This window comes from Carya illinoinensis, chromosome 14 (assembly GCF_018687715.1).
Source record: "Carya illinoinensis cultivar Pawnee chromosome 14, C.illinoinensisPawnee_v1, whole genome shotgun sequence".
NCBI classification, from domain to species: domain Eukaryota; kingdom Viridiplantae; phylum Streptophyta; class Magnoliopsida; order Fagales; family Juglandaceae; genus Carya; species Carya illinoinensis.
In genome coordinates, this window is record NC_056765.1 from 5,281,545 (window position 1) to 5,308,436 (window position 26,892).

A 26,892-nucleotide genomic window follows, 5' to 3' on the forward strand; every position below is an offset into this window, starting at 1 on the left:
AAAAATAAAAATAATTAAAATAATCAAATAGTAAGTTTGAGAGATTCTATTAGCATTTTTCTTATATAACTAGCACGAATCAGTGTCTGCCACGCAGACAGACATGACTGGATGATTGCTTGGTTTCCGATACCAAATACTCTTGATCGGTCTTCTCGAATCTTGACCGCTGGTTGTTAACGAAAAATTAACAGCATTAAGTAAAACAACAAAATATACAGAAAATAAGAAATTCCGTTTCATACACATTTTTTATATATAGAGGATATATAAATATATAATCTTATATCTAACATATACACCTATAACTATAAGAGAGTTATACAAGGGATTGCAAACGTATAATTATTAAGTTTTCTAAACACAAGCTGGCGTGTTAACAAATTATTAAGACTTATTATAATTTTAAAAAATTTAAAACACTAATAAATTTTTTAACATAATTAATATGGAAGGCTTACACATCAACGATGTACCAAGTGTATAAAAAATAAGATTTATAAATAAATTTTATGTTACATATATAGCACGTGTTAGCATTTCTTTTGCGGGGTGTAATACACAACAAGCTTATACCGCTCTTTCATTTCAATTTTCACTTTTGTCTTCATTCTCCATCCAAAACGTCGTTACTTATATTATTTATAAAGAGTCATCATTCTATTTATAAATTAGCGTAAATCACGTCCATTTTTTTTAAAAAATTTTATATGTAATTATTTTTACATATTTTTTTTACGTATTTTATTAATGTGATTGACTGTATAATTTTTTAATATAAATAATTATTTTATCTAATCATATTAAAAAAATATACAAAAAATATATAAAAATGATTGTATATTTCTTCAAAGAAACCACTCTAGTCGGCAAAAGGCTTAACAAATTAGAAAAATATAGTTACAAGTAGAATTGTGCACTAATATGATGTGATTGATCAAAAAGTAGATTTTATTAAAAATAATATTAATTTAAATTTTAAATATGAATAAATCAGTATTGGTACACAGATTAGTACACGAATGTTCTTGTATATAGCAAAACTTTAACAAATTTGTATGATGGTCACGAGGGTTTGGAAACCTGTCTTTTGGCCACTTCAGGGATCTTTCTAAGAACTAACAAGCGGTGGACACCACAATCTACGCCGGCCAATGCCTGCCGTTGCTACCATTTGAAATCAAAAGTACACCTAAAAACACTTAACAAGTAACATTTCACATTTCAGTACTTTTTAACTTTTTCTTTGGTTCTTTTGTCCACAAAACGAAAGTAAAATTGGGGTTAAGAATAAGAAAAAGGGTTAGGGTATCCATTATTCTCTTAATTATTATATATTTTTTTATAGCAATAAACAGTTAATATATTCATTAATATGAAAAATCCTAACAATAACAAATGTACTAGATGTAATACTCCCATGAGAAATGTTAGATGTAATCCTAACAATAAGAGTAGAATTCACCATTAAAAAATTACTTTTTTCACACAGATCTCAACTCATTTTAAGAGTCTTAACTAATGAGGATCGTGACATTTTATTTTATTAATTTAATGTTGTACGAAATATTTATTCAGACATTAATAAATTGAGTAATACTACTTATCATCTTACTTCTATCATCTTTTCATCATTTCATGATATGTCATTAGATGATTAAATACTATTTATTATATTTCACTTATAAACATATAATCTAATATCACATAATGGAATAATAAAAAAATAGACGATGAAAAGATTTTTTTTTTTAAATATTGTAAAACTTATTTAATGAGTCTATCTTTCTCTTTTTTTATCCTAACATAGTTAAGCTAATGTAAAGTTATAATTAATGTGATAGGTATTAATATACACTTCAAATCAAATGTTAGGCATGAGGTGTAAAGAGCAGATTACTCTGCCGCCTGAGTAGCACTACTCTATTTGATCGCTAGTTATTTTTAAAAAAAAAAAATTCATTTTTCTTTTCACACTGTTTAAAAAAATTTTCTAATATATTTAAATATTTTTAAAAAATAAAATAATATACCAATATACTTAACACTACTTCCTTAATCATTAAATAAATAAAAAAAAAAAAACTAGTTACTAATTAGAGCGATCAACATGGACAAAATGCTCGCTTTTCTCTTAGATGTAATGTGCAACCCATTTCGACAAAGTTAATGACAATAATGACTAATCATGTGATGAAAAAAAATATATGAATAAATAAAGTAAGTATTCATGGGGATGGTGGAGGGAGGTTGCGAAAGTGGCCCACTACCTTGATGTATTTTTCTTCCTACTTTGAAGTTGAGATTTGGCATTAAAAGCCCACTACTTGCCCACCTACCAAGTAGGGTCTGTCTGAAAATATAATTATTTTTAAATATTTTTAAATTATTTTATTATTATTTATAAACTATTTATTATTATTTAGATACTTAATAACAATACTCATTATGCAGATTTAAAAAAAAAATGAAACCCATTATAAAAGGAAAAATATTACAGCCACACAAAGATTTTATAAAATTAAATTTATAAATTAATATAAATTTATGTGATACGTTAGATGTACTTTATAATAAATAAATATAATTTTACAATTTGACATATCATATCAAACCACATTTAGTGTGTGAATTTATTTTTATAATTATTTTTTTTTGTTACCAAAACATTTATCTTATAAAAATGATTTTTTTTTTTTTTTTTTTTAAATCAATCTCATCTGTTAGATTTTCTCAAAAGATAAGTTATAAAATGACAGAGAACTTAGGGACAGGTAAAGTGACAATTTTGGTAATATGAAGATCACAAAAATGGATATAAGTGTAATTTTCCTCTGCATCAACTCATATTATCTGAATATGGAGTGAACTCTTTAAACAAACAAGAATTCGTTGCGTAATTTACACCAACATTAAAACCGTATCACCCATCAATACTAATAAAATTATTAACTTTTTACTTTATAAATCGAATATAGAAACATCCCTCAAAAAGTTCTTGGCGAGTGAACTCAGGTTTTAGCAAAACAAAATCATCCAACTCGGTGGGGCATTCAGAACAATGTTTCCTCTATCCTTTAGTTGTAAGAAGTGATCTTCTCATCTAAAAACAGCACGTGGACTTCTTCTACTGGCTACCTGAAGCCAATCTCCAATATAAAGATGGATTTACACCACAAGATATTATCAAGCAGGATTGGTGGAGCAGAGACTGCCAACTAGGAAAGATATTCCTCTGAAAATCTGGCACTTCGTTTTCACCAATGAGAAGAGACGTTAAGATGAGCCTAAGGATAAGGGTCCCTTATTGACTCCAATACTATAAATAAGACCTGTCTAAGTTCATCCTCACTACTAACATACCCTCAACACATCAGTCCCTCCCTCCATTGTTTAGAAGCTGTAAAACTTCCTTTTCATACCAATGGCTGCTTCAACAATGTCCCTCTCCTCTCCTTCTCTAGCTGGCCAAGCTGTCAGGCTTACTCCCTCATCTGAACTCCTTGGTGAGGGCAGAGTAACCATGAGAAAAACTGCAGGCAGACCCAAGCCTGTCTCATCTGGAAGCCCATGGTATGGACCAGATCGTGTTAAGTACTTGGGCCCATTCTCTGGTGAGCCCCCATCCTACCTCACAGGAGAATTCCCGGGTGATTATGGTTGGGATACTGCTGGACTATCGGCTGATCCAGAGACGTTCTCAAAGAACCGTGAGCTTGAAGTGATCCATTCACGATGGGCCATGCTCGGAGCTCTTGGTTGTGTTTTCCCCGAACTCTTGGCCCGCAATGGGGTCAAGTTTGGTGAAGCTGTCTGGTTTAAGGCTGGTGCCCAAATCTTTAGTGAAGGTGGGTTGGACTACTTGGGGAATCCAAACTTAGTCCACGCACAAAGCATTCTAGCCATCTGGGCCACACAGGTGATCTTAATGGGTGCAGTTGAGGGCTATCGTATTGCAGGTGGGCCACTTGGTGAGGTGACAGACCCAATCTACCCAGGAGGGAGCTTTGACCCATTAGGCCTTGCTGATGACCCAGAGGCCTTTGCTGAGCTCAAGGTTAAGGAACTCAAGAATGGGAGATTGGCCATGTTTTCCATGTTTGGGTTCTTTGTCCAGGCCATTGTGACTGGAAAGGGACCACTGGAGAACCTGGCTGACCATTTGGCCGATCCTGTCAACAACAATGCTTGGGCATATGCCACAAACTTTGTCCCTGGAAAGTGAGGAAAGCTCTTGGAGTGAAAGTGGTATGTGTAAGTGGTGTGAAATTAGCTCGATGCTGCTACTACTACTAATGTAAACCAGTGGACACTGGACAATGTACTTGCAAAACTTGTTTTAAAAGAGCACAATTTATTTTCAAGCGGGCATCTATCCCTTTATTGTGCATTGAATTTTATTCAGTGCTCTATCCTTTGCTGTGATACACTAAAATGCATGTTCGAGATCACCCCTATTCTGCTAGGGACAAAGATCATCTACATTTCAAGGATCCTATTCCCTCTGCTAGATAATATACACTGGACGCAAGAGTCTCAGGAAAAGACACAGAACAAAAAGATAAGGCAACAGAAAATTACAGCAATTGAATCATAAGTTTCAAAATACAGGGTATAACAATCAGGTAAAAGCATAACCTGACATGTTGGCATATTGATGTCGTCCAAACTCTTCATCTACCCAGAAATGTAGCAGCTTTTGTGAAATCAAGACACAGACGAGATGAACTGCAACTAAAGGAAGATAAAAATACAAAACAACAGAATTTCATGAACAAATAATTTCAATAGTTACAATTTTTTACCTTTCTGACAGTGAACAAATGAAGTTTTATCGTTGCTATTATTCGCACATAATTTCTTTTTTCTTTTTATTTATAGAGTTGGAACCCACATAGACTTTTCCTTTGTCCAACTAAATCAACAAAATTAATCACCACCTCTCTCTCTCTCTCTCTCTCTCTCTCTCTCTATATATATATATATATATAAATCCCCTCATCAACCAAAAGTAGGCACGAGGCACAGCCATTATTATACACATAGAAAACAAATTCACAAATCTTGTGGCTAAGAATTAAAAATAAATAAATCACAAGTCTTGTGCAAGTGACTTTCACTTCCAACACAAAATAATAAACCACCACACCATAAGTATCGCTTGGCAACTTCCCTTTCCACCATTGAATTGGCGGCAGGCTCGAGTCCCTTGTCAAAGCTGGAAACCTCCTGTAAGAAATAAGCAATTTCCAACTCATTATTTGGACTCAATATACAACCTTTTTTCTGAACAAATTTCAATGTGATATTTGGATGTTGGGAGTCTTCATAGCTAGTAAAAACGTTTTGGGAGATTTTAATAGAGTTTTGTAAAACTTGCAGGACCTGTTGAGAAGTTGTTTAGGGGTGAAAGATTTTTAGAAGAATTTTATGGAGGGTGTAATAAATAGTGTTTTCTTTTTAAAACAATAGCCACCTGAAGGTGGTTGCCACCAGAGGGTGGTCTAGGTAGGGCCATTCATGTGATGGCCGAGTTTTAGCCTAAGCCGCCTCATGATAGCCGAAAACTTATGATAGCCGGAGTTTCTTGCTACCCCGCGGCTGTAGGGGTATTTAAGGTTTAACACATTTTATGCTTGGGAATGAAAACTCTCTAGGATGTCAAACCCCCTCTAACATTATCATAACTTCCAGTCAATGGTTGGCTATAATATCTGTGTTTATTGCAACTTAATACACAGTTAGTAGTACAAAACTAGAGTACAACAAGTGTCTTCCCATCCCATTTTATTGTATACTTTACCTGGAAGAAAAGACAAGAGGGCCAAGTGTAAAGCTTCTTAATCAATTCCTTGAGTCCCTGATGATGGTACTTTGTCATGATTTAAAGGAAAATTTACCTTTTCCTTCCTTGAAGTTTTCTGCTCGACGCATGGGATTTGGTGTTTTCTCAAATTCTTTTTGTTCAATGGCATGAGGCAAAATGGGAATCTTGTCCAACAGCCCCAAGCATCCGACAAGCTACTTCAAGCAACTTTCCTGCAGAACATCATAGATAACAAATTAGGTTATGAAACTAGCTACCGACGCTACAAGAAAACTACTAATTTGTGGTCTATTATTTTCTATTAAAATGACTAGTTCCGGTTAAAATAAGTCAATTCTCGTTGAAAATAACTCGTCATAAATATTATTTTTTTGTAGTGCAATTGAAAGCAACTTGTTAACTTCATTTGGTTATGAAAGCAGCATCCCACCAATAAACAAGTATGAAAATTGTCAGAATGTTTAAAATTTTTCATAATTTCATTTCAAACATCCCTCAAATTTTAAAAATAAATAAATAAATTCAAAATTTTAAATTTTACAAACTTCAAAACAAAACAAAAAAATTAATACAATTTTTATAAATTTCAAAACAAAAATAATATTAAAAAATTATATTCAAACAATTTTTTAACTTTATAATACTTTTATTCAACTTTTTTTCTCTTCTTTCCCTAAATACAATAAAACATCTTACTCAAATTATTTTATTACTATTCTCTAAGGGTGCTGCCCAACATGTGCCCCTAGTCAAAATTCATCTTTTCAATTTTTTTCATTTTTCTTATTCATATTTTTTAACATTTTTAAATATTTTAAAAAATATAAAAAATATATAAATACACTAATAGTCACTTTCTTAATTAATAAATATAAAAAAAATTAAAAAATAAATAAATACACGAGCGGTCAAAATAAGTATGCAAAATAAAAAGGCAAAGCAGCATTATTCATTCACAAAATTCTAAAATACTCTTAGCATCCAAATATGCCCTTAACTTATTTGAAATTTTGAATCTAGACGGCTTGCAAACCGAACAATTCTATAAAAATTTAGGGAAATCATTTTTAGATATTAATGCATAATTCATTGGATTCTTTTTATCATCTACTTTTAACCCTACAACTCAAAGGCAAATTCCAAACCTCCATCCGAAGACACAAGGACCAAGGTTAGCTTTTAGCTTATGAGAAAGGAAAAGGTAATTCCCTCGGCCATTTGAGAAGACCAGAGACCCAAAAAACTGTTCGGCCGACCCAACCCGACCCCACGAGGTACCAATCAGCATTATTTCTATGCCCAGAACTGCCAGTCTAGTCAGTACATATAAATAAGATGTAAACGATTATATGAAATGAATAATTTTTTTTTCATAATTTTATATTAATTTATTTTTTTTAAAACGGTTATATGTCGCTTGTATAAGTACATTGCAATTATCATTTCTCTTCCTATACCACTTGTCAACAAACAACAAAACGACAACTATGTCCTGTCGGTTTTGGGTCCACGACCAACTCCCTCTGACGCGCCGACACACACCATGCACATAATCCCCAACACTCGCCCTTAACCCAAACCGAAGCACTGATACCGATATATCGCCGATATTATAATAAGGATCCCGAAAAACTTACCTCTCCTGGGCTTTGCTGCAACCTTAACACGCGACAGAACTTTGGTCTCCTCCGTTTTGATCTCCTCTGCCGGAAAAAGAACCCCATCAATGCCTTGCACCGAAATCCTACCGTCGGTGTAAATATCGGGATCAAACAAGTACGCCGACCCCTCGTCCTGCCCGAACTTCACCGACCCGTCGGCCTCCTGAGCCACCACCTTGTGCGGTAACCGGAGCGTGTCGTACTTCACTTTCCCGAACCTTCTCACCGCATTGTACATGCTCTCCTCCGTCTGATACTCTGGTATAACGTGGTAATACAATATCTGCTCCGGCGCGCCCGGTTCGCTTAGCTGGTCCGTCGTCAGCTTAGCCATGGCTTCGTCGTTTGGAGCCAAGACGGTTACAACGTAGCCCTCCGACACGAGCCTTCCCATTTCGGTAGCTAAGGAAGTGAGGTTCACTAACATGTCGGCTATTTCGTTGTAACCACCGTAGTGTAAGAGGGTGTGGATGAAGTCTTTGACTTGTTTAATGCCGTTGAAATGGTGGTGGGGCCCTCCCGGACCTGGCGCCGGAGCTGGGGCTAGGGACGGACCGGGTGCCATGGCTTCGTAGACTGGGAGTACCGGCGGCGAGCCCGGTTTGCTCGGTGGTGCCGCTTTCTTCAACCGGTTAGTTCTGGGGTCGATTTCCGGGGCTCCTTCTGGTTTAACGGCAGAGATTGATCCGAGGCTCCGGCGGTTGTTGAAGTCTTGCTCTACGGACTGGGGGATTAATATCCGTTCGATCCCGTGGATCACACCGTCCGGACGACTCAAGGCATGCGGGTTTATCACCCTCGCCGAGCCCACAAATTTCTCACCTGAATGCTGACTTGTTAATTCGAGTGGGTCGTGGGCGAGGGAGTCATGGCGACTCGACTCAGTGGCTGACTTAGGCCAATCGTCCAGACCAATTCGTTTGGGGACAATGTGGGATAGCAAGAGGGTCTGTAAGGACCTGATGTTCCCAGGCTCGAGGAGGAAGCGCTTGAACTCGGGGTCGAGACCATGCTCAAGGGCCTCGTTAAAGGGGGCGAAAATGGTGATGTTGTGGCGGCCCACCGCTTCCTCTAGCGTCTGCAGCAGGAGGGCCTTCTCGACGAGCTCGGCGAGCTCGGTGTAGTGGGAGTCGAGGAGGGCGACCAGGACCGAATTGGAGTTGATCTGGGGCGAGTGAATTGGATTATCAGAAAATGCAGGAGCACCGGATAGGAGAGCTGAGAGGAGAAAAAGAAAAGTGGGGAAGACGAAGAAGAGCTTGGGAGAGAGCAAATCCATGGCCATTGAACCAAAAAATTGGTTTGTTTCGGAGGAAGTCAATATAAGACAGGCAGTGCTTTTGATCGGCTTCACAGTCCACCAGTCTCTTCTTGTGCAAGGCTTGTAATACGTCGGCTTTGGAATTCAGGAAAGAGTGGCTCTACAGCCACCGACTACTAGTGTTTTTTTTTTTTTTTTTTCATGTATTTTTTTTTTAAATATTTTAAAAAGTAAAATAGAATTTCTAATACCAATAAAAATTATTTACTTAATTATTAAATAAAAAAATATATATCGAAAGAAATGCTCGAGATCTTCAGCTTTGAAATTTTTTGGGACTGGTCGAATCTGACATAGATGGAATTTGATTGAAACATCATTAATTAGTGAAAAACACATCTATAAAGCAATAATAATCGAATAACATAACAATTAGTCTAAAAATTGCTGATTATTCAATTGTCTAAAATAAATAAATTTTATATAAAAATTTAACATAATTTTATATAATTTATTAGATTGTAAATCTCTTTAAATCGTAAAGTTATATTAATTCAGATTAATTTAGAAACTTTTTTGTATAAGATTTCTATGTAAACCAAATATTTCTATCACTTCAAAAGCATTATTAGTTTTTTTAAATTATTATATTTTATCCTTTAATTTTAAATAATTAAACATTTTCAATTAAAATTTATTTTTATTTATCAATTTTTAATATTCTATAATAAAAAGTTTGATTATAAAGGATAATAAGGATCTATTTAAATGTATTGATAGTTAAATATATAGCAATTTGTACAAAATAAATAGATGTGTAAAAAGATAATAAACATGATAAATGTTATGTCCTTTAGTTAATAAATCATTAATTTCTTGTTTACAGAATTCTAATAATTTTTTATTCATTTGAATGGGTCTGGCCTTAGTAGGAATATTCTTTTCAGAAAATTCTTTTTCATAAGATAATTCGACTATATGTTATTTTCTACTCCAAAAAGCATTAGTTTAATATGATTTATTAATCAAAAAAATTAATAAATAAAATAGATATCAATGCATAAAATAAATTTTACAACATTTATGTAGCACTTGATACTATTCAAAGGATCTTTATGCACAATAATATTTATTATCAAACTATTTACGGGCTAAAGGGATTTCATCATGATTACTTAGCAAACTGTCTCTTTATTATATATTCATGTATCCGTTTCTCTTCCTCTTTATATCCTAAAAATCATACAAATTCTACATGAATTCCAAATTCTTAAGTGGGTTTTGTAATATTCAGTAAGTATTGTGTCTCGTCTCATCCACTATATACCTAAAACTTGGTGTTAATGTTAAAAAACTGCACAACATGCCATAAGGGTTAAAATAGTCATTTTCGACATGTGGTGACATCATGGGCCTCAATCGGTATGGTTTGGAGTCCCCGATGGCAATCTCATGTGATTGTACAATATTTTTACATATATCCATGATAGTGAATAGAAAATAAATGTAAAGAAAATAAAAAAATTTGAGACACATAAACTTGTATGGTTCGGTATAATGTTTACATCCACAGATCGTTTGAAGAAAATCTATTATAATATTATTGTTTTATAGTCAGTCGTAATCTCTCTTTCTCGTTGTACAAAAGAAATTGGAGATCTTCTCATTGGTACTCTAATCTCTAGATTGGATAAGTTAAACAAGAAGTCGAAAAATAACAGTTTGGAATAAGTCCCCCTAAAGTCATATGGTCCCTTCCTTTTTATCATCTGCCAATTTTTTATTTATGTTACATCTCATCTTTTTTCTCCCAATACACTATCATTTCTCAGCTTTTGCTCCCTAATATTTTCTCTATTTCTTTTTTCCTGATAAGACCCCATCCTTATACTGGACTTGGAAAGCCATTTTGATCTTTTATCCTCCTCCACTTGAACAAAAGAGATAGTGTATCATGATTTGTGCTTCGACGAAAGTCAATAACTTAGCGTGTGCATAAGGTGATAAAAAATGAGTGACCAATTATGTACCATATACCATTTTTATAGACAACTCTTTGGGATGGATAATGCAAATAGTTTTACTATTTACAAAATATGTTTTGGATTCACTATAACAATTAAAAAAAAATACTATATATTAATTAATGCAGCAAATCTCTATATCTTCTACATAAATAATACATTAATATTTAAACTTGCAAGTATATTTTTTTTAAAAATAAATATTTTTGAAAAAAAATTATATTCTCAAACTGGTGTGTAGAGCATATTTAATAAAGTGTTTGTTGAACTCAAGATTTCAAGTTTCATGTGATTATAAATCTACACATGGATTTTGATGATAACAAATGAATTCAAAGAATAAAGAAGTCTCAAGCTCAAGTTGTCTACACAATGAAGTCAAGCACATCAAGGAAACAAGCATGAGCAAGAAGGGAACAAGTTCACATTAAAATTATAGAGTAATGTTGTAAATCTCTTCAAAATTCGAAATTAGGATTAATGCTCAAAATTAATATTTTATCATAAAGCATTAAAATACATTTTTCACATGTGCATGAATATTTTTGAAAAATTAAATTTGAAAATTTTGAAAGATGATTGATTGTCATCTTTTGCATGTGCATGCCTTGATTAAAGGGTTGAACTTTGAAAATATTAAAGATGATTGATTGTCATCTTTCACATGTGCATGTTTTATTTGAATATTTTCAAAAGTGATTGATGCTTTTTTAGACTTATACAAAAAGTAAAAGATTAGGTTTGAATTTTTTGAAAATGAAAGTGTGCTCATTTTGTCATATGCCAAAAGTAAAAGATTAGGTTTGATTTTTTTGAAAAAGTGAATGATGTTGTCTTTGACAATTGAGAAAGAAGAACCTTTTATTTGAATTCTTTGAAAAAGTGAATGATGTTGTCTTTGACAATTGAAAAAGAAGAACCTTTTATTTGAATTTTTTGAAAAAGTGAATGATGTTGTCTTTGACATGTGAATCTTTTTAAATTTGAATATGAAGTCTCATATGCCTATAAATAGATCATTTGAGAGTTTCACATTCACAACACCAAGAGCATACAACATTCATTCAAAGCTTTCATTCTCTCTTCTCTAAACATTGAGCCTTAATCCTTGTTCATTTTGAGAGATATAGCTTGCGCTGTATTGTTCTTATTTCACTCGTTGAGGAGTGTTTTCTGATAACCTACCCACTATCAGTTTTTGTATCAGAAAAAGGGTGTGTATAACCCTTGTGTGTGTAGAAAGTATTCTACACGGGGAATAGTTGAATCACCACGTGTAAGGTGATTGCAAGTGTAGAGGGTGTTCTACACGGATCCTTTGTAGCGGTGTTGTTCAAAGGTGTAATAGGTTTCTATCTCCACCTGAAGGAGGTTGAATAGTGAATTTGGGAATCCTCAAGGGGTAGCTTGAGGCGAGGACGTAGGCAGTGGGGCCGAACCTCGTTAACATACTGAGTTTGCTTCTCTCTTACCCTTACTCTTTATATTTATTGTTATTTCATATTTTGTTTATATTTTATATTATATATTTGATTTATAATTGTTATTTTTTTTAATACAACTCAATTCACCCCCCCTCTTGTGTTAGTCATCTGGGCAACAATTGGTATCAGAGCTAAGAGCTCTATTATAAGATTAACTATCTTTTGAGTTAAGATCTTATGGCTAACATTGCAGCTTCATTTGGTGAAGGTCAATCTAGTAGTCGGCCTCCACTCTTTTGTGGAGATAATTACTCATTCTGGAAAGTTAGAATGAGAATATTTCTTCAAGCTCAAGGCAGAGAAATATGGAAATGTATTGTAAATGGACCTTATATTCCAACAAAAGTGGTTGGTGGAGTAAAGGTCAAAAAGGAAGAAGAAGAGTTTGATCGTGAAGACGATAGATTTTATACTTTAAATTTAACTGCTATGAATTTATTATATAATGCTCTTAATGGAAATGAGTTTAATAGAATAATGAATTGCGCTACGGCAAAGGAAATTTGGGATAACTTGGAAGTAACTTATGAAGGAACTTCGCAAGTCAATGAATCAAAAATTTATATTCTTACTCATGAATATGAAATGTTTAAGATGAATGATGATGAATCTATTTCTAGTATGCACACTCGTTTTACTAACATCATAAACAGCTTGACAGCTCTTGGCAAAGTTTATTCCAAGGTGGAGATAGTAAGAAAAATTCTCAACTCTTTACCAAAATGTTGGGAATCAAAAGTTACAGCAATTCTTGAAGCTAGAGACCTCAAGAAGCTCGAAGTCAATGAACTCATCGGGTCACTTATCACCCATGAGTACACATTGAAAAGAGGAGAAGAAGAAGGAAAGCCAAAGAAGAGCTTAGCACTTAAAGCTGTTCCTCATGAAAGTGAAAGTGATGAAGATGAGGAAAATGACGATAAAGATGAAGAAGTTGCGATGATAACAAGAAGAATTCAGAGGTTCTTGAAGAAAAATAGAACTCCTCCGAGGAAATCTTTCAAAAAGTTTTCCAAGAAAGATTCAGGTAAAAACGACACTTTAATTTGTTATAAATGCAATAAACCTGGTCATATCAAGCCAGATTGTCCTCTGCTAAAGAAAGATCGAAACAAGGGCAAGAAAGCAATGAAAGCTACATGGGATGATGATTCAAGTAGCTCAGATAGTGAAGCAAGCAATGAAGAATCAGCAAATCTTTGTCTTATGGCTAAAGATGACATTGAGGTAACAAATCTTGATAATATTGAAAATCCTTCATATGAAGAATTGCAAATTGTTTTAGAAGAGATTTATGAGGAATTTGAAAAATTGGGTATCAAGTATACTGCTTTGAAAAAGAAAAATTCTTCTTTAACAAACGAAATTGAAATTTTAAGAAAAGAAAGTATCATTTTGAAAGATGAAAATCTTGAATTGAATAAGAAGAAAACCGATTTAGAAAATATTGTTGAAAACTTTACGAATGGAAAAAGAAATTTTGAAAAACTTCTTGGTAGTCAAAGATGTGTTTTTGACAAGGCAGGTTTGGGATATATGCCAAAACAAAAATACAAACCTTATAAAAATTTCTTTGATAATCATTCTACCTCAAAGACTAATATTCAAAATTCTTTTCATAAAAATAATTTTGTCAAAAAAGGATATTATTATAATCATTCAAGTTTTTCATATATGTCACATGCTATTTGTAATTTTTGTAATAGAAATGGTCATAATTATCATACTTGTCCTATTAGAAGAAATCATACAATGACTATTAGGGTCATATGGGTACCTAAAAATCTTGTTTCTTCTAATACTAATAAATAAAGGACCCAAAGAACTTGGGTACCGAGAAAAATCATTTTAATTGTTTTTATAGGTATGCATGAAGTCATCCACAAGCAAAAATAAGTGGTTTTTAGATAGTGGATGTTCAAGACACATGACGGGAGACAAGACTAAGTTCTTTGATCTTAGATCTAAAGAAGAAGGACACGTGACATTTGGAGACAACTCGAAAGGGAAGATCGTGGGAATAGGTAAAATTGGTAATGAATCTTCTCTCATAATTGAAGATGTTCTACTTGTTGAAGGTTTAAAACATAATTTTTTGAGCATAAGTCAATTATGTGATAAAGGATTTACAGTTACTTTTAAAATGGATAAATGCATTATTTTGAATGATCATGATTGTAATATTTGTTTTATTACTTTTAGAAACAATAATGTTTATACAATTGATTTTGAAGAAATTACCTCACAAGATGCTATTTGCTTGTCAGCTCAAAATGAAACTAGTTGGTTATGGCATAGAAGATTAGGTCATGCCAACATGGAACTTATTTCCAAACTTTCAAAAAATGATCTTGTGAGAGGTTTACCAAAAACATATTTTCTTAAAGACAAAATTTGTGATGCATGTCAATTTGGTAAACAAACAAAAACTTCTTTTAAAACTAAGAAACATATTTCCACTACTAGACCATTGCAACTGATACACATGGATCTTTTTGGACCAAATAGAGTTGCAAGTCTAGGAGGAAAATATTATGCATTTGTTATTGTTGATGATTTCTCTAGATATACTTGGGTCATCTTTCTTGCTCATAAAGATGAGGCACATAATGCCTTTACCAAGTTATGCAAGAGAATTCAAAATGAAAAGGGCTATACTATTTCAAGTATCCGAAGTGATAGGGGAAAAGAATTTGTTAATAAAAATATTGAAACATTTTGTGATGAAAACGGTTTTATTCATAATTTTTCTGCTCCTCGAACTCCTCAACAAAATGGGGTAGTAGAGAGGAAAAATAGATCTCTTCAAGAGATGGCAAGAACAATGCTCAATGAGAACAACTTGCCTAGTTATTTTTGGGCCGAAGCGGTAAGTACTGCATGTTATGTTATAAATAGAGTTATGTTAAGGTCTAAATTAGATAAAACCCCCTATGAGCTTTGGAATGAGAAAAAGCCCAACATTGGTTACTTTCATGTATTTGGATGCAAATGTTTTATTTTGAATGACAGAGATAATTTAGGAAAGTTTGATGCAAAATCTGATGAAGGTATTTTTCTCGGGTATTCTACTAATAGTAAAGCTTATAGAGTATTCAACAAAAAGACTTTAACTGTACAAGAATCTATGCATGTAGTATTTGATGAATCTAATTCTCCACTCTCCAAGAAATCTATTGATGAAGAAATAGAAGGTATAAATAACACAGAAAGTCTCAATCTCAACAAAGAGAAAGCAATAGAGGAAGTTCAACATGGAGCCATCAGGAAAGATCATCAAAATTTAATACAAGATGCAACCAAACAGTGGAAATTTGTGAAAGATCATCCAGTGGAACAAATTTTGGGAGAACCTTCACAAGGTGTAAGTACTCGATCATCTCTTAGAAATATTTGTAATCATACTGCTTTTCTATCTCAAATTGAACCCAAAAATATTGATGACGCACTTCTTGATGAATCTTGGATTCTAGCTATGCAAGAAGAGTTGAATCAATTTGAAAGAAATGATGTTTGGACACTTGTTCCTAGACCCAAAAATTATACTATTATTGGAACAAAATGGGTTTTTAGAAACAAGAAAGATGAGTCTGGAGTCATTACTAGAAATAAGGCTCGACTTGTAGCCCAAGGTTTTAATCAAGAAGAAGGAATCGATTATGATGAGACATATGCACCTGTCGCAAGATTAGAAGCTATTCGAATGCTACTTGCATATGCTTGTTATAAAGATTTCAAACTTTTTCAAATGGATGTTAAAAGTGCTTTCTTAAATGGTTTTATAAATGAAGAGGTATATGTTGAGCAACCTCCAGGTTTTGAAAATCATATTTCCCCAAATCATGTTTTCAAACTCACAAAAGCACTATATGGACTTAAACAAGCTCCTAGAGCTTGGTACGAGAGACTCAGTGGTTTCTTGATTGAAAAAGGTTTTTCAAGAGGAAAAATCGACACAACTCTTTTCATTAAATATGAAAATGATGATATTCTTTTGATTCAGATTTATGTTGATGATATAATATTCGGTGCTACTAATGAAAATATGTGTCAAGTTTTTGCTAAGACTATGCAGGAAGAATTTGAGATGAGCATGATGGGTGAACTTACATTCTTTCTCGGATTGCAAATTAAGCAAGCAAAAAGTGGGACATTCATCAATCAATCAAAATATATTAAGGAATTACTGAAGAAGTTTGGGATGGAAAATGCTAAGGAAATTGGAACACCAATGAGCCCATCAACTAAACTTGATAAAGATGAATCCGGTAAGCCAGTTGACTCGAAGATATATCGAGGTATGATTGGTAGCTTATTATATTTAACAGCCAGTAGACCAGATATTATGTTTAGTGTGTGCTTATGTGCACGTTTTCAATCATCTCCAAAAGAATCACATTTAATTGCAGTTAAGCGCATTCTTAGATATCTTAGTGGTACAATTAACCTAGGGTTATGGTACCCTAAGCACACATCTTTCGATCTAATCAGCTACACAGATGCAGATTATGCTGGCTGTAAAATAGATCGAAAAAGCACTAGTGGAGCATGCCATTTCTTAGGTCATGCATTAGTTTCCTGGTTTAGTAAAAAACAAAATTCTGTTGCACTATCTACTGCTGAGGCAGAATATGTTGCTGCGGGTAGTTGTTGTGCTCAAGTTCTCTACATGAAGCAACAACTTGAAGATTTTAAACTCATGTATAATCACATTCCAATCAAATGTGATAATACAAGTGCTATAAATCTTTCAAAGAACCCAATACAACATTCTAGAACTAAGCATATTGAAATAAGGTATCATTTTCTTCGAGATCATGTGCAAAAAGGTGATATAATGTTAGAGTTCACAAACACACACGATCAGTTAGCAGATATTTTCACAAAACCTTTACCAGAAGATAGATTATGTATGATCAGAAGAGAAATAGGTATGATGCATGCTATGAATATCTCTTAAAAGATAGACCAGAGTCAATAAAAATAGAGATAGATTTTTTTTAAAACTTTTACATAAATTTGAGATTCTTAGCCTCATGTTTGAGACGCTCATTCTCTTCATACAATATCATGTCATTCTTATTCATGGGAACCGGCAAGCGGAATGAAGAATCTAATAAAGATTTCAACTGTTTATTCTTCTGCCGAATGATTCCTTCCCTTGTGTGAGACTCTTGAACAATTTGTTGAAGTACAACAATTTGTTCTTTGAGCTTTTCAACTTCGTGATTTTTGGCTTGTAGCCGCTGAGAAAAAGCCACAATAGAGGAAGAGTAGCGAGTCCCAAGACTCACCAAGTCATAAATAGCATCAGAATCTGACTTATTAGTCAGATTATTATTTTCTTGCTGCAACATGGCACCAATGGTAGCTGCAGAAAGAACAGGAGGTTGAGATGCAGAATGCCTCATGGATGGATCTAGAGAAATGTTAGAAGAATGAGCCATTGAGAAAAGAATAGAAGGCTTAAAACGAGAATGCTGAAGGAATGCAAATGAGTTATAGAGATGAGATGAAAACTTGATGCGGATTAGATGAACTTCAGGACTGATTTTATAGAGATAGCATAAAGAATAAGACAAACTATTTTCTCTTCAAATCTTATTTAGTCAAAAGAAATACAAGATATGCTGGACACACATTGTCAAAAGTTTTCTTACTAAGCCAGCGAGATTAACAGTAGATTGTCCCTATTTTTCTAGTAAACGATGAACCTCTGCTGTTATCTGCCGATGTTGACCTTGTATCTGAACCCTTTCTCGTTCCAGCTCTTCTATTCGTGGTTGCAGATCATGAGCATACCAATCTGCAAATTTTTTCAACTCTTGGTTTTCTTGCTTTAGCCTTTTATTCTCACTATCCTTATTAGCAAGCTTCTGTCGTAACTCAGATATTTGCATGTTAAGATGATCAATCTCACTCACCCTCGCCATTAACCTTCGAGACATGATCGTAACAGAGGCGGCATATTGATTACTGAGCATTCTTGATTCTGCAATAATTTCAGAATCAGCCTTACTAGAAAAACGGTTCACTGCTCCTATCATGGTATTGACGGCCTCAGGAGAGAAGATTGATGATTGATGCGTCAAGGGTTCCTGATTCAAGTCTGGAACATTAGTGGAAGAGAATTGCTCAGCCATTCTATCGTTGTGGAAAAACAGAACTCAGGACAAGAAGTGATTATTTTTTTGGCATCCGATAGATGAAAATGATCATTTTTTTATAGAAACTCGGAGCCTTCAATCCCGTTTGTCAACAACATCAGGCGATTGTTTAAATCTTCAGCCGTATTAAATTCATAGAGTTAGGCCTCGAGGCTTTGCAGCACTTGTCGGGTCACGGACGGCTCCATTTTTCAACTATCTACAGTGACTATTAAACGCATCGTTTTCTTCAGTCCATTTTCTTGTTGCGGATCCTTTTTAATGATGCCAAAAGGGGGAGAAGTGTTAGACTAGAACATTAACATTGTTTAAATTGCTAAACTTGTTATATATGCTTGGAATTATATTTATACTTTTGCTTGAAAAACTAACGCATATTTTCAGGGGGAGCTTAAGTATTAATATAGGTTTCAAGTTCTATCAAATATTTGTCATCATCAAAAAGGGGGAGATTGTTGAACTCAAGATTTCAAGTTTCATGTGATTATAAATCTACACATGGATTTTGATGATAACAAATGAATTCAAAGAATAAAGAAGTCTCAAGCTCAAGTTGTCTACACAATGAAGTCAAGCACATCAAGGAAACAAGCATGAGCAAGAAGGGAACAAGTTCACATTAAAATTATAGAGTAATGTTGTAAATCTCTTCAAAATTCGAAATTAGGATTAATGCTCAAAATTAATATTTTATCATAAAGCATTAAAATACATTTTTCACATGTGCATGAATATTTTTGAAAATTAAATTTGAAAATTTTGAAAGATGATTGATTGTCATCTTTTGCATGTGCATGCCTTGATTAAAGGGTTGAACTTTGAAAATATTAAAGATGATTGATTGTCATCTTTCACATGTGCATGTTTTATTTGAATATTTTCAAAAGTGATTGATGCTTTTTTAGACTTATACAAAAAGTAAAAGATTAGGTTTGAATTTTTTGAAAATGAAAGTGTGCTCATTTTGTCATATGCCAAAAGTAAAAGATTAGGTTTGATTTTTTTGAAAAAGTGAATGATGTTGTCTTTGACAATTGAGAAAGAAGAACCTTTTATTTGAATTCTTTGAAAAAGTGAATGATGTTGTCTTTGACAATTGAAAAAGAAGAACCTTTTATTTGAATTTTTTGAAAAAGTGAATGATGTTGTCTTTGACATGTGAATCTTTTTAAATTTGAATATGAAGTCTCATATGCCTATAAATAGATCATTTGAGAGTTTCACATTCACAACACCAAGAGCATACAACATTCATTCAAAGCTTTCATTCTCTCTTCTCTAAACATTGAGCCTTAATCCTTGTTCATTTTGAGAGATATAGCTTGCGCTGTATTGTTCTTATTTCACTCGTTGAGGAGTGTTTTCTGATAACCTACCCACTATCAGTTTTTGTATCAGAAAAAGGGTGTGTATAACCCTTGTGTGTGTAGAAAGTATTCTACACGGGGAATAGTTGAATCACCACGTGTAAGGTGATTGCAAGTGTAGAGGGTGTTCTACACGGATCCTTTGTAGCGGTGTTGTTCAAAGGTGTAATAGGTTTCTATCTCCACCTGAAGGAGGTTGAATAGTGAATTTGGGAATCCTCAAGGGGTAGCTTGAGGCGAGGACGTAGGCAGTGGGGCCGAACCTCGTTAACATACTGAGTTTGCTTCTCTCTTACCCTTACTCTTTATATTTATTGTTATTTCATATTTTGTTTATATTTTATATTATATATTTGATTTATAATTGTTATTTTTTTTAATACAACTCAATTCACCCCCCCTCTTGTGTTAGTCATCTGGGCAACAGTGTTTATAAAATATAATTTGATTTAAAGAATAAAATTTAATATTTAAACTTTAAATATAAAATTTTATCATTTAAATGATATAAATAATATATTTTATATACTGATTTGAGAATATAATAATTATTTCAATGAAAAATATTTAAGAAAAAGGAGAATGAAAAATAAAAAAACAAAACGGAAATAGCTTGGTATGTGAATTTGGGTCCCAAAAAACTTTTTTTTAATTTTTTAATTTAATAATTAATGAAGTATTTTTTTAATAATATTATAAATTTTTTTTATTTTTTAAAAAACTTAAAAAATCTAAAAAAATAAATTAAAAAATCTAAAAAAAAAAACTTTTTAACTTGTTGGACGAGTCTTCGGACTTTCTTCGATGGATGTGGCACTGGTCAAAACAAAAAGATGTATGGTCAGGCCCACGTAATAAGCAAACCAAAAAAATCCGATTACAGAGTATTCCCGCCTGTCTCTCTCTCTCTCTCACAGTCTCACAAGACAGTACCGTTGTATCCAACTTCTCTCCGATGGCTCTATCCCTCCATTGCCCCGATTACCCGCCACAGTTAGCTGCTTCTTCGTCTTCAGTTGTTGTGTTTTAGCACCCCAACTCGCTCCAATTTACGCCTCCCAGTCTCGGCAACCCATGTTGCCGTTCGAGCCACCAGCGGCCTCTCACTACCTTGAACACCTCCCTCCCCTCCGTTGTATCTCCCAAAAATTCCCCTATCCAAGACGCGAAGAAGCTCCTACTCGAAGTCAAGGACCTGACGGCTGTGATAGCAGAATCCAAGCAACAAATTCTCAAGGGCGTTAACCTCGCCATCTATGAAGGAGAGGTCGGTTAATCTCCACGGTTAATATTATTTATTCGGTTCCCCAATTAACAATATGGATGATGGTGTTTCTAATTTTGTTTTAAAATGTCTTCTCTGCTGTGTTTAATTGATTGATTAACGTGTGTTTTGTGAATGATGGTATGTTTCGTGTGAGTAGGTTCACGCAATTATGGGGAAGAATGGTTCTGGGAAGAGCACATTGGCAAAGGTTAGAACTTCGTAATCTCTATCATTGAATCAGGAGTACAAAAATCACAGATATACGCGTATAGTTGTACACAAGACTGTATAGTCCATTCGCCTGGCTAAGAACAAAAGAACATGAGGTAGAAATCTATTCCATTCGCATGGCTAAAGAAAGAAAGAATTGAACGTGGAATATACAAGCAGCCTAAACAAGTTTAAGCAGATAAATGTCGAAGTCTCCCACTTTGAGTTTGCGTTCTGTCCGCTTTAATTCATTCCAAATTCAATTCAAATTTGAAAGAATATTAAGGTTCTCTACCATACTCTTCTAGTGAAAGTATTCTCATTAGAAAGCACCATCGTTAGAATATATTGTGTATGGGGCCCATCTGGTTCGTGCAAGAATATTAAGGTTCTCTCCTTTCCTCTTCTAGTGAAACTACCCAGCTAGAACAGATAGTGTATGGGGTCCATCTGATTCCTGCAAAATACACAGAATAAAATCTCTAGCAATTCACCACTGCTTGCGTGCATCTGTAGTCGATGTGTATTCTCAATATATGAAGCTTTCTGTAGGTATAGATTTTGAGAACTGTAGAAGCTTCCACAATCAATTTTAGGTATAATTCCTTGAATTGCATTCCATGTAGCTGCAGATTGATATTTGCCTCTAGCAGATGGTTAAGACTGCATTCAACTTCGCATCACCAACTCTGTATTTCCACCATGGCATTAGATTTTGCAGGAGGTGAGATCCAGTGATTTAAAATGATGGAAGCTTTGGTTTATGCATTTGGCTATCTTATATAAAGTCCCGTGCCCATGCTTTATGTTGACTTAAGAAAGCAACGTTTTAAGACTGTGCCTAGTGTCTTTTACAACGATTCATTTTAAGAAACTGTTATTATTATTTTTTCAATTACCCAGAGAAATTACCAACTTCCTTTTTTCTTGATCACAAAGAAAGCTGAATGAGATCTCATACATTGTAGGTTCTTGTTGGCCATCGAGATTATGAAGTTACGGGGGGTACTGCAGTGTTCAAAGGGGAGTATTTGCTGGACATGGAACCAGAGGAACGGTCACTTGCTGGGCTCTTTATGAGCTTCCAGTCTCCTATTGCGATTCCTGGTGTGAACAATATTGACTTTCCGAATATGGCTTATAATGCTCAGAGAAGAAAACTTGGTCAGCCAGAGCTCAGACCGATTGAGGTTTAAAATGATCGGATCTCCTGCAATGACACAGAAAATCAATTTGGCTGTCTTATTCCCTCTTATATATCGTGCTATAATCAATTTGGAAACTGATAATGATTGTTTGGCTGACCGAATATGGAGCTTAGACATGTATATATTTCACAAGTCGTTTCTCTTGATATACTAATCTTATTTTGCTTTGCCTCATATGTGCATTGTTGTGTTTATATGACTATATAGATCTGTTTCTGATTCATAAGATGGAATATTTTGTTCGAAATTCCTTAGTGATTGCTACTCACAGACTCAATCGCTGACATTGTTTTGTCCTTGCAGTTCTATGCTTACATTTTTCCCAAGCTTGAACTCGTAAAGATGAAGGCAGACTTTCTCAATAGAAACGTTAATGAAGGATTCAGTGGCGGTGAAAGGAGGTGGAATGAAATTTTACAGCTTGCAGTACAACTATTGTTGCGTGGAATGAAATTTTACGGCTTGCAGTACCAATATTGTTGCTATTTTATCTTATTATATTGCTACCATAACCAGAATGTTACTTTCTAATATTAACAGTGGGAAAGTTATTTCCCCACTCTGGCTCTGACATTCGAATTTCATTTCCCCCATAACTTCTTAAGTCTTTTAGATATTGAGTCGTCAAAGTTATTCCATCTCTCTTATGTTCACGTTCTTTTTTATATCCAGGTTCCAGGTGCAGATTTGGCCATCTTGGATGAAATTGATTCTGGACTGGATGTTGATGCACTTCGAAATGTGGCGGAAGCAGTAAATGGGCTTTTGACTCCAAAGATCTCTCTATTGATGATTACCCATTATGAACGTCTTTTGAATTTTGTGAGGCCAACATTTATCCACGTCATGGTAAGTCGTTTAAAGATATTGGAGAATTACTGGGTATTGTTTTGGGTATGGAGTTGGCCAGGAGAAGGGGAGGAGTGGCTGGGGCATGTGCCTAACCTTATCTTGTGAAGAAAAAAGAAAGTTCTTTTGTAAAATTTTACATGGTCTTTCAATACAATACTAGTTGCATGGCATGTATCAAAGATTTTATGAAGATAGCATGAAATGTATTGTTTTATTTTGGGAAAATTAGAGGATAGATAATTGAGTGAGATTGGGATGGGTTATGGATCAAGTTGAGCCCTTGCTGGCTTGCCTCCAGTATTAGCTGCAGCCCTAAGTTTGTTCTTTGCTATAAACTAGGTGATGGCTCAATAGAAGCAATGTTGAATTTCTAGATGGTGGACCATCTTCAAATGCGATGAAACCAAGAATGAAGTCCTTTTTGTTTCAATCAGAATTGAAAAATAGGAGTTTTTCTTTCCATTTATTATGATCTTGTTGCTTTCTAAATTATTTCAGCACTTTATTGTTTCAAACCTTGCTCTAGGACTTGATCGTTTGATACAGTCGTAAATTAAATTTTGGTTCCTGTCTGCTCTTGCTATTGAAACAGTTTCTAAGTAGATACTTCTTATTGATGCTGTATCTACGTTACCATTTAATCAGTATATGTTTTTGAATGCTTGGATTTCAGGAGAATGGGAAAATTGTGAAGACGGTGGACATTTCAATTGCAAAACTTCTGGAGGACGAAGGTTACCAAGCAATTTCTGCATCATAAGTGCATGCAGTTAGATTCTCTCGTGCGGTCATTACAAGTAAATCAACCATATTACAAGTAAATCAACCATACTCTTGTCAGCTGTATTTCTTTCAAATTTTCTAATGCCAGTTCTTTTGGAAGTCACGCTTTATTTATCTGAAGGCTCCTAAATATTTTCTCATGCTACATGCATCAGTTCAATTGTTTTTAGATGGGCCTTAACAAGATCTGTGTTGGATATTGTCAGATTATGCTCAGGTATGTTCGTGTAGAAATGCTGACACTAGCACATTTTTTGTTCTTTTTCCATTTTTTTTTTTTCAGAAGAAAAAATGAGAAAAGGATCAAGAATTGTAATGTCGCTATTTTGTAAAGGAAAGTCAAGTTTGGATTACAATGGCCCCTAGCTCTTTTTTTGTAAATTATAAACAAACATCTTCATCACTCATGTCTTGCTCAAAATGTTCAGTCACCTTAGAAAATCTTACAAAGTATTTACCCTTAATTTGATAGCATACAAAGGTATACAAAAATCAAAATGAAACTTTGAATCCCCCCATTTTTAAACGTTTGTGCACTTAGGGGCAATAAGTCTGAATATGCATATGCTTAGTTCCAAAACTTGTTTGCTAGTTCTCTTTCATTCCTGCAGATTTTACAGCATCGTTGAGGGTTAGGAAGGTGAATAATTTATCACAGGCTATTTCATCCGGAATCAAGGCAACATATTGTTTATAGAATTGTGAGATGCAACAGCCAGACCTCATGATGCTTATGCGTAGACTATATCTGAGTTTTAGATGTTGCGTTCTAGGCTCTCTTTTTTCCCCAAGGCCTTGCTGCAGAGTAAAGAAATTGCAACAGCCAGACCTCATGATGCTTATGTGTAGACTATATCTGAGTTTTAGATGTTGCGTTCTTGCTGCAGGGTAAAGAAATTTTGATTGATGAGCATTTTATTGGGGATGGCTGATAGCTGAAGTACTTTACTTTACAAGCCTGTTGCTTACCTATAAAAACTAAGTCTACGTTTAGATGTTGAGATAAGTTGAATTGAGTTATGAATAATAATATTTTGTAGATTCTATTGAGATGTGTTTAACTTTTTTAGGTTGAGATGAATTTAACTTTTTAGATTAAAATGTATAAATTAGATTGAGATGAGTTTAACTTTTTTATGGAAAGTTAAAAAAGTAATGAGACCTATCAATAATTGATTTGAGATGAATTGAGTTTGGATGAATAACCAAACACAACCTAAAAGATGAATGAAAAAGTTTTAAAACAAATAAATTTTGTGTTTTAGCCCAAAAAATATCGGAAAAATAAAAAGTTGGGCTTGAGTGGGGTGTTTGTCCTAGACCATGTGGGGAATGTGGAATTACCATTTTCAAGGTTGCCAATATGGGTGATAAAGGGTGCCCATGTGCTCAGGTGGTGGCTAATGTCTGCAATATAACTATTCTAAAGTACTTTTATATATATATATATATATATATATATATATAATTTTTTTAAAATATAACATAAAAAATACTAAGTACTTTCAATTTTTAATTTTTAACTTTCCCATTTAATTATTATTTAATCATTATAATTTTTTAAAATCTTAAATAAGACATAAGAAGAATATTATTTTATCAAATTTTACAACAAAAATAATATTAAAACAAATTTTTAACTTTGTAATATTTATATTTAATTTTTTCTTGCTTTTTTTCCAAACTCAATAAAATAGCTTATTGAGATATTCTATATATCTAAACGGGTTCTAAGACAATAATATTTTTACATTGTAATTTTTTTAATTGATAATTGACGATGAAATTGAAATGCGATTTCTTTTTATACTATACTATAGATGGAAAATTCATCGACCATGGATGAATAGTGTAATAATATGTACACGCTTTAAGTATATAAGTCTTGTGTAGGTATTATGTAAAAAAAGAGACTTTATCATTAAGAAATTGTAATTTCTTTTTATAAAGGGCTAAGTGAGACTTGTTTTAAGATCTGTACTAGCATTATTCATGAATGGATATTAACAATATCCAAACATGGGCAAAATCCATATTGGAGAAATAAATAAGTAGGTATCATATTTATAATCCATATTACTTTTTTATTTTAAAAAATAATAATAAAATTATTTTATTATAATAATTCAAAGTACAACAGATGGGGTTGGGACTTTTAAAATTATTTCAAAATACTCAAATCTAAATGATGAACAATTAGGATATGTAAAAGAGAAACATAAACGAGAAATTAAAACTTTTTAAATAACTTAAAATTGGTGCGCTATATTTTAAGGGGTTTTGATAGGTTAATTAATCAAATGAAAAGTTGGAATATAATATTAACTAGAGATAATAAAATTAAGAATAATGTTATATATGATTATGAAGTGCATAAGTACTGTTTAATTATTTTAAAAAATAATAAGATCTATTATTAAAAATTAATTTTATTTTAATGTAGATTCTATATTAATTTAATTTTTTTAAAAAATAATTATATAATACTTACACATTCATCATTTTAAATATAATTTTTCTAAAATTAAATTTTAAAAAAATGATGGGCCCATAATTGTTGTACAAGTAAAGATGCCATATGGTGTTTCCTATTCTTTAGAGGCCCTGAGATTGGACTGTGTTGCCACGTGGGCCTATAGGGCTATAGCTTTAGCTCAACGGTTGGATCCATTAACTTTGTTCTTTTTTCTTTTTTTGGGTATTTTCCCTTGATCTTAAGTTTTCGCAAATTCTATTTACCAAAACTATGAGTCCTGATCTTGCAAAATTAGAAAAACAAAC

General features: G+C 33.4%; 3 protein-coding genes across 3 annotated transcripts; 2 read left to right on the forward strand and 1 right to left on the reverse strand.

The window, feature by feature from the left end:
• Positions 1 to 3,336: 3,336 nt before the first annotated feature.
• LOC122294389 (chlorophyll a-b binding protein of LHCII type 1-like) lies at positions 3,337 to 4,364 on the forward strand. The gene has a single exon (XM_043103085.1). It carries the CDS (start codon positions 3,425 to 3,427, stop codon positions 4,223 to 4,225), a length of 801 nt encoding a protein of 266 aa, XP_042959019.1. The 5' UTR covers positions 3,337 to 3,424; the 3' UTR covers positions 4,226 to 4,364.
• A 637-nt stretch (positions 4,365 to 5,001) lies between these two features.
• Positions 5,002 to 8,896, reverse strand: LOC122294388 (fasciclin-like arabinogalactan protein 17). Its single transcript, XM_043103084.1, has 3 exons — positions 7,465 to 8,896; positions 5,901 to 6,039; positions 5,002 to 5,229 (listed from the first exon to the last, which is right to left on the reverse strand). Exons 1-2 carry the CDS (start codon positions 8,771 to 8,773, stop codon positions 5,966 to 5,968), a joined length of 1,383 nt encoding a protein of 460 aa, XP_042959018.1. The 5' UTR covers positions 8,774 to 8,896; the 3' UTR covers positions 5,002 to 5,229; positions 5,901 to 5,965.
• Positions 8,897 to 20,624: 11,728 nt separating this feature from the next.
• LOC122293483 (ABC transporter I family member 6, chloroplastic-like) lies at positions 20,625 to 25,161 on the forward strand. The gene is made up of 9 exons (XM_043102061.1): positions 20,625 to 20,642; positions 20,822 to 21,058; positions 21,216 to 21,266; positions 22,237 to 22,458; positions 22,780 to 22,902; positions 23,149 to 23,325; positions 24,002 to 24,145; positions 24,267 to 24,328; positions 24,723 to 25,161. Exons 1-7 carry the CDS (start codon positions 20,625 to 20,627, stop codon positions 24,086 to 24,088), a joined length of 915 nt encoding a protein of 304 aa, XP_042957995.1. The 3' UTR covers positions 24,089 to 24,145; positions 24,267 to 24,328; positions 24,723 to 25,161.
• Positions 25,162 to 26,892: the final 1,731 nt, after the last annotated feature.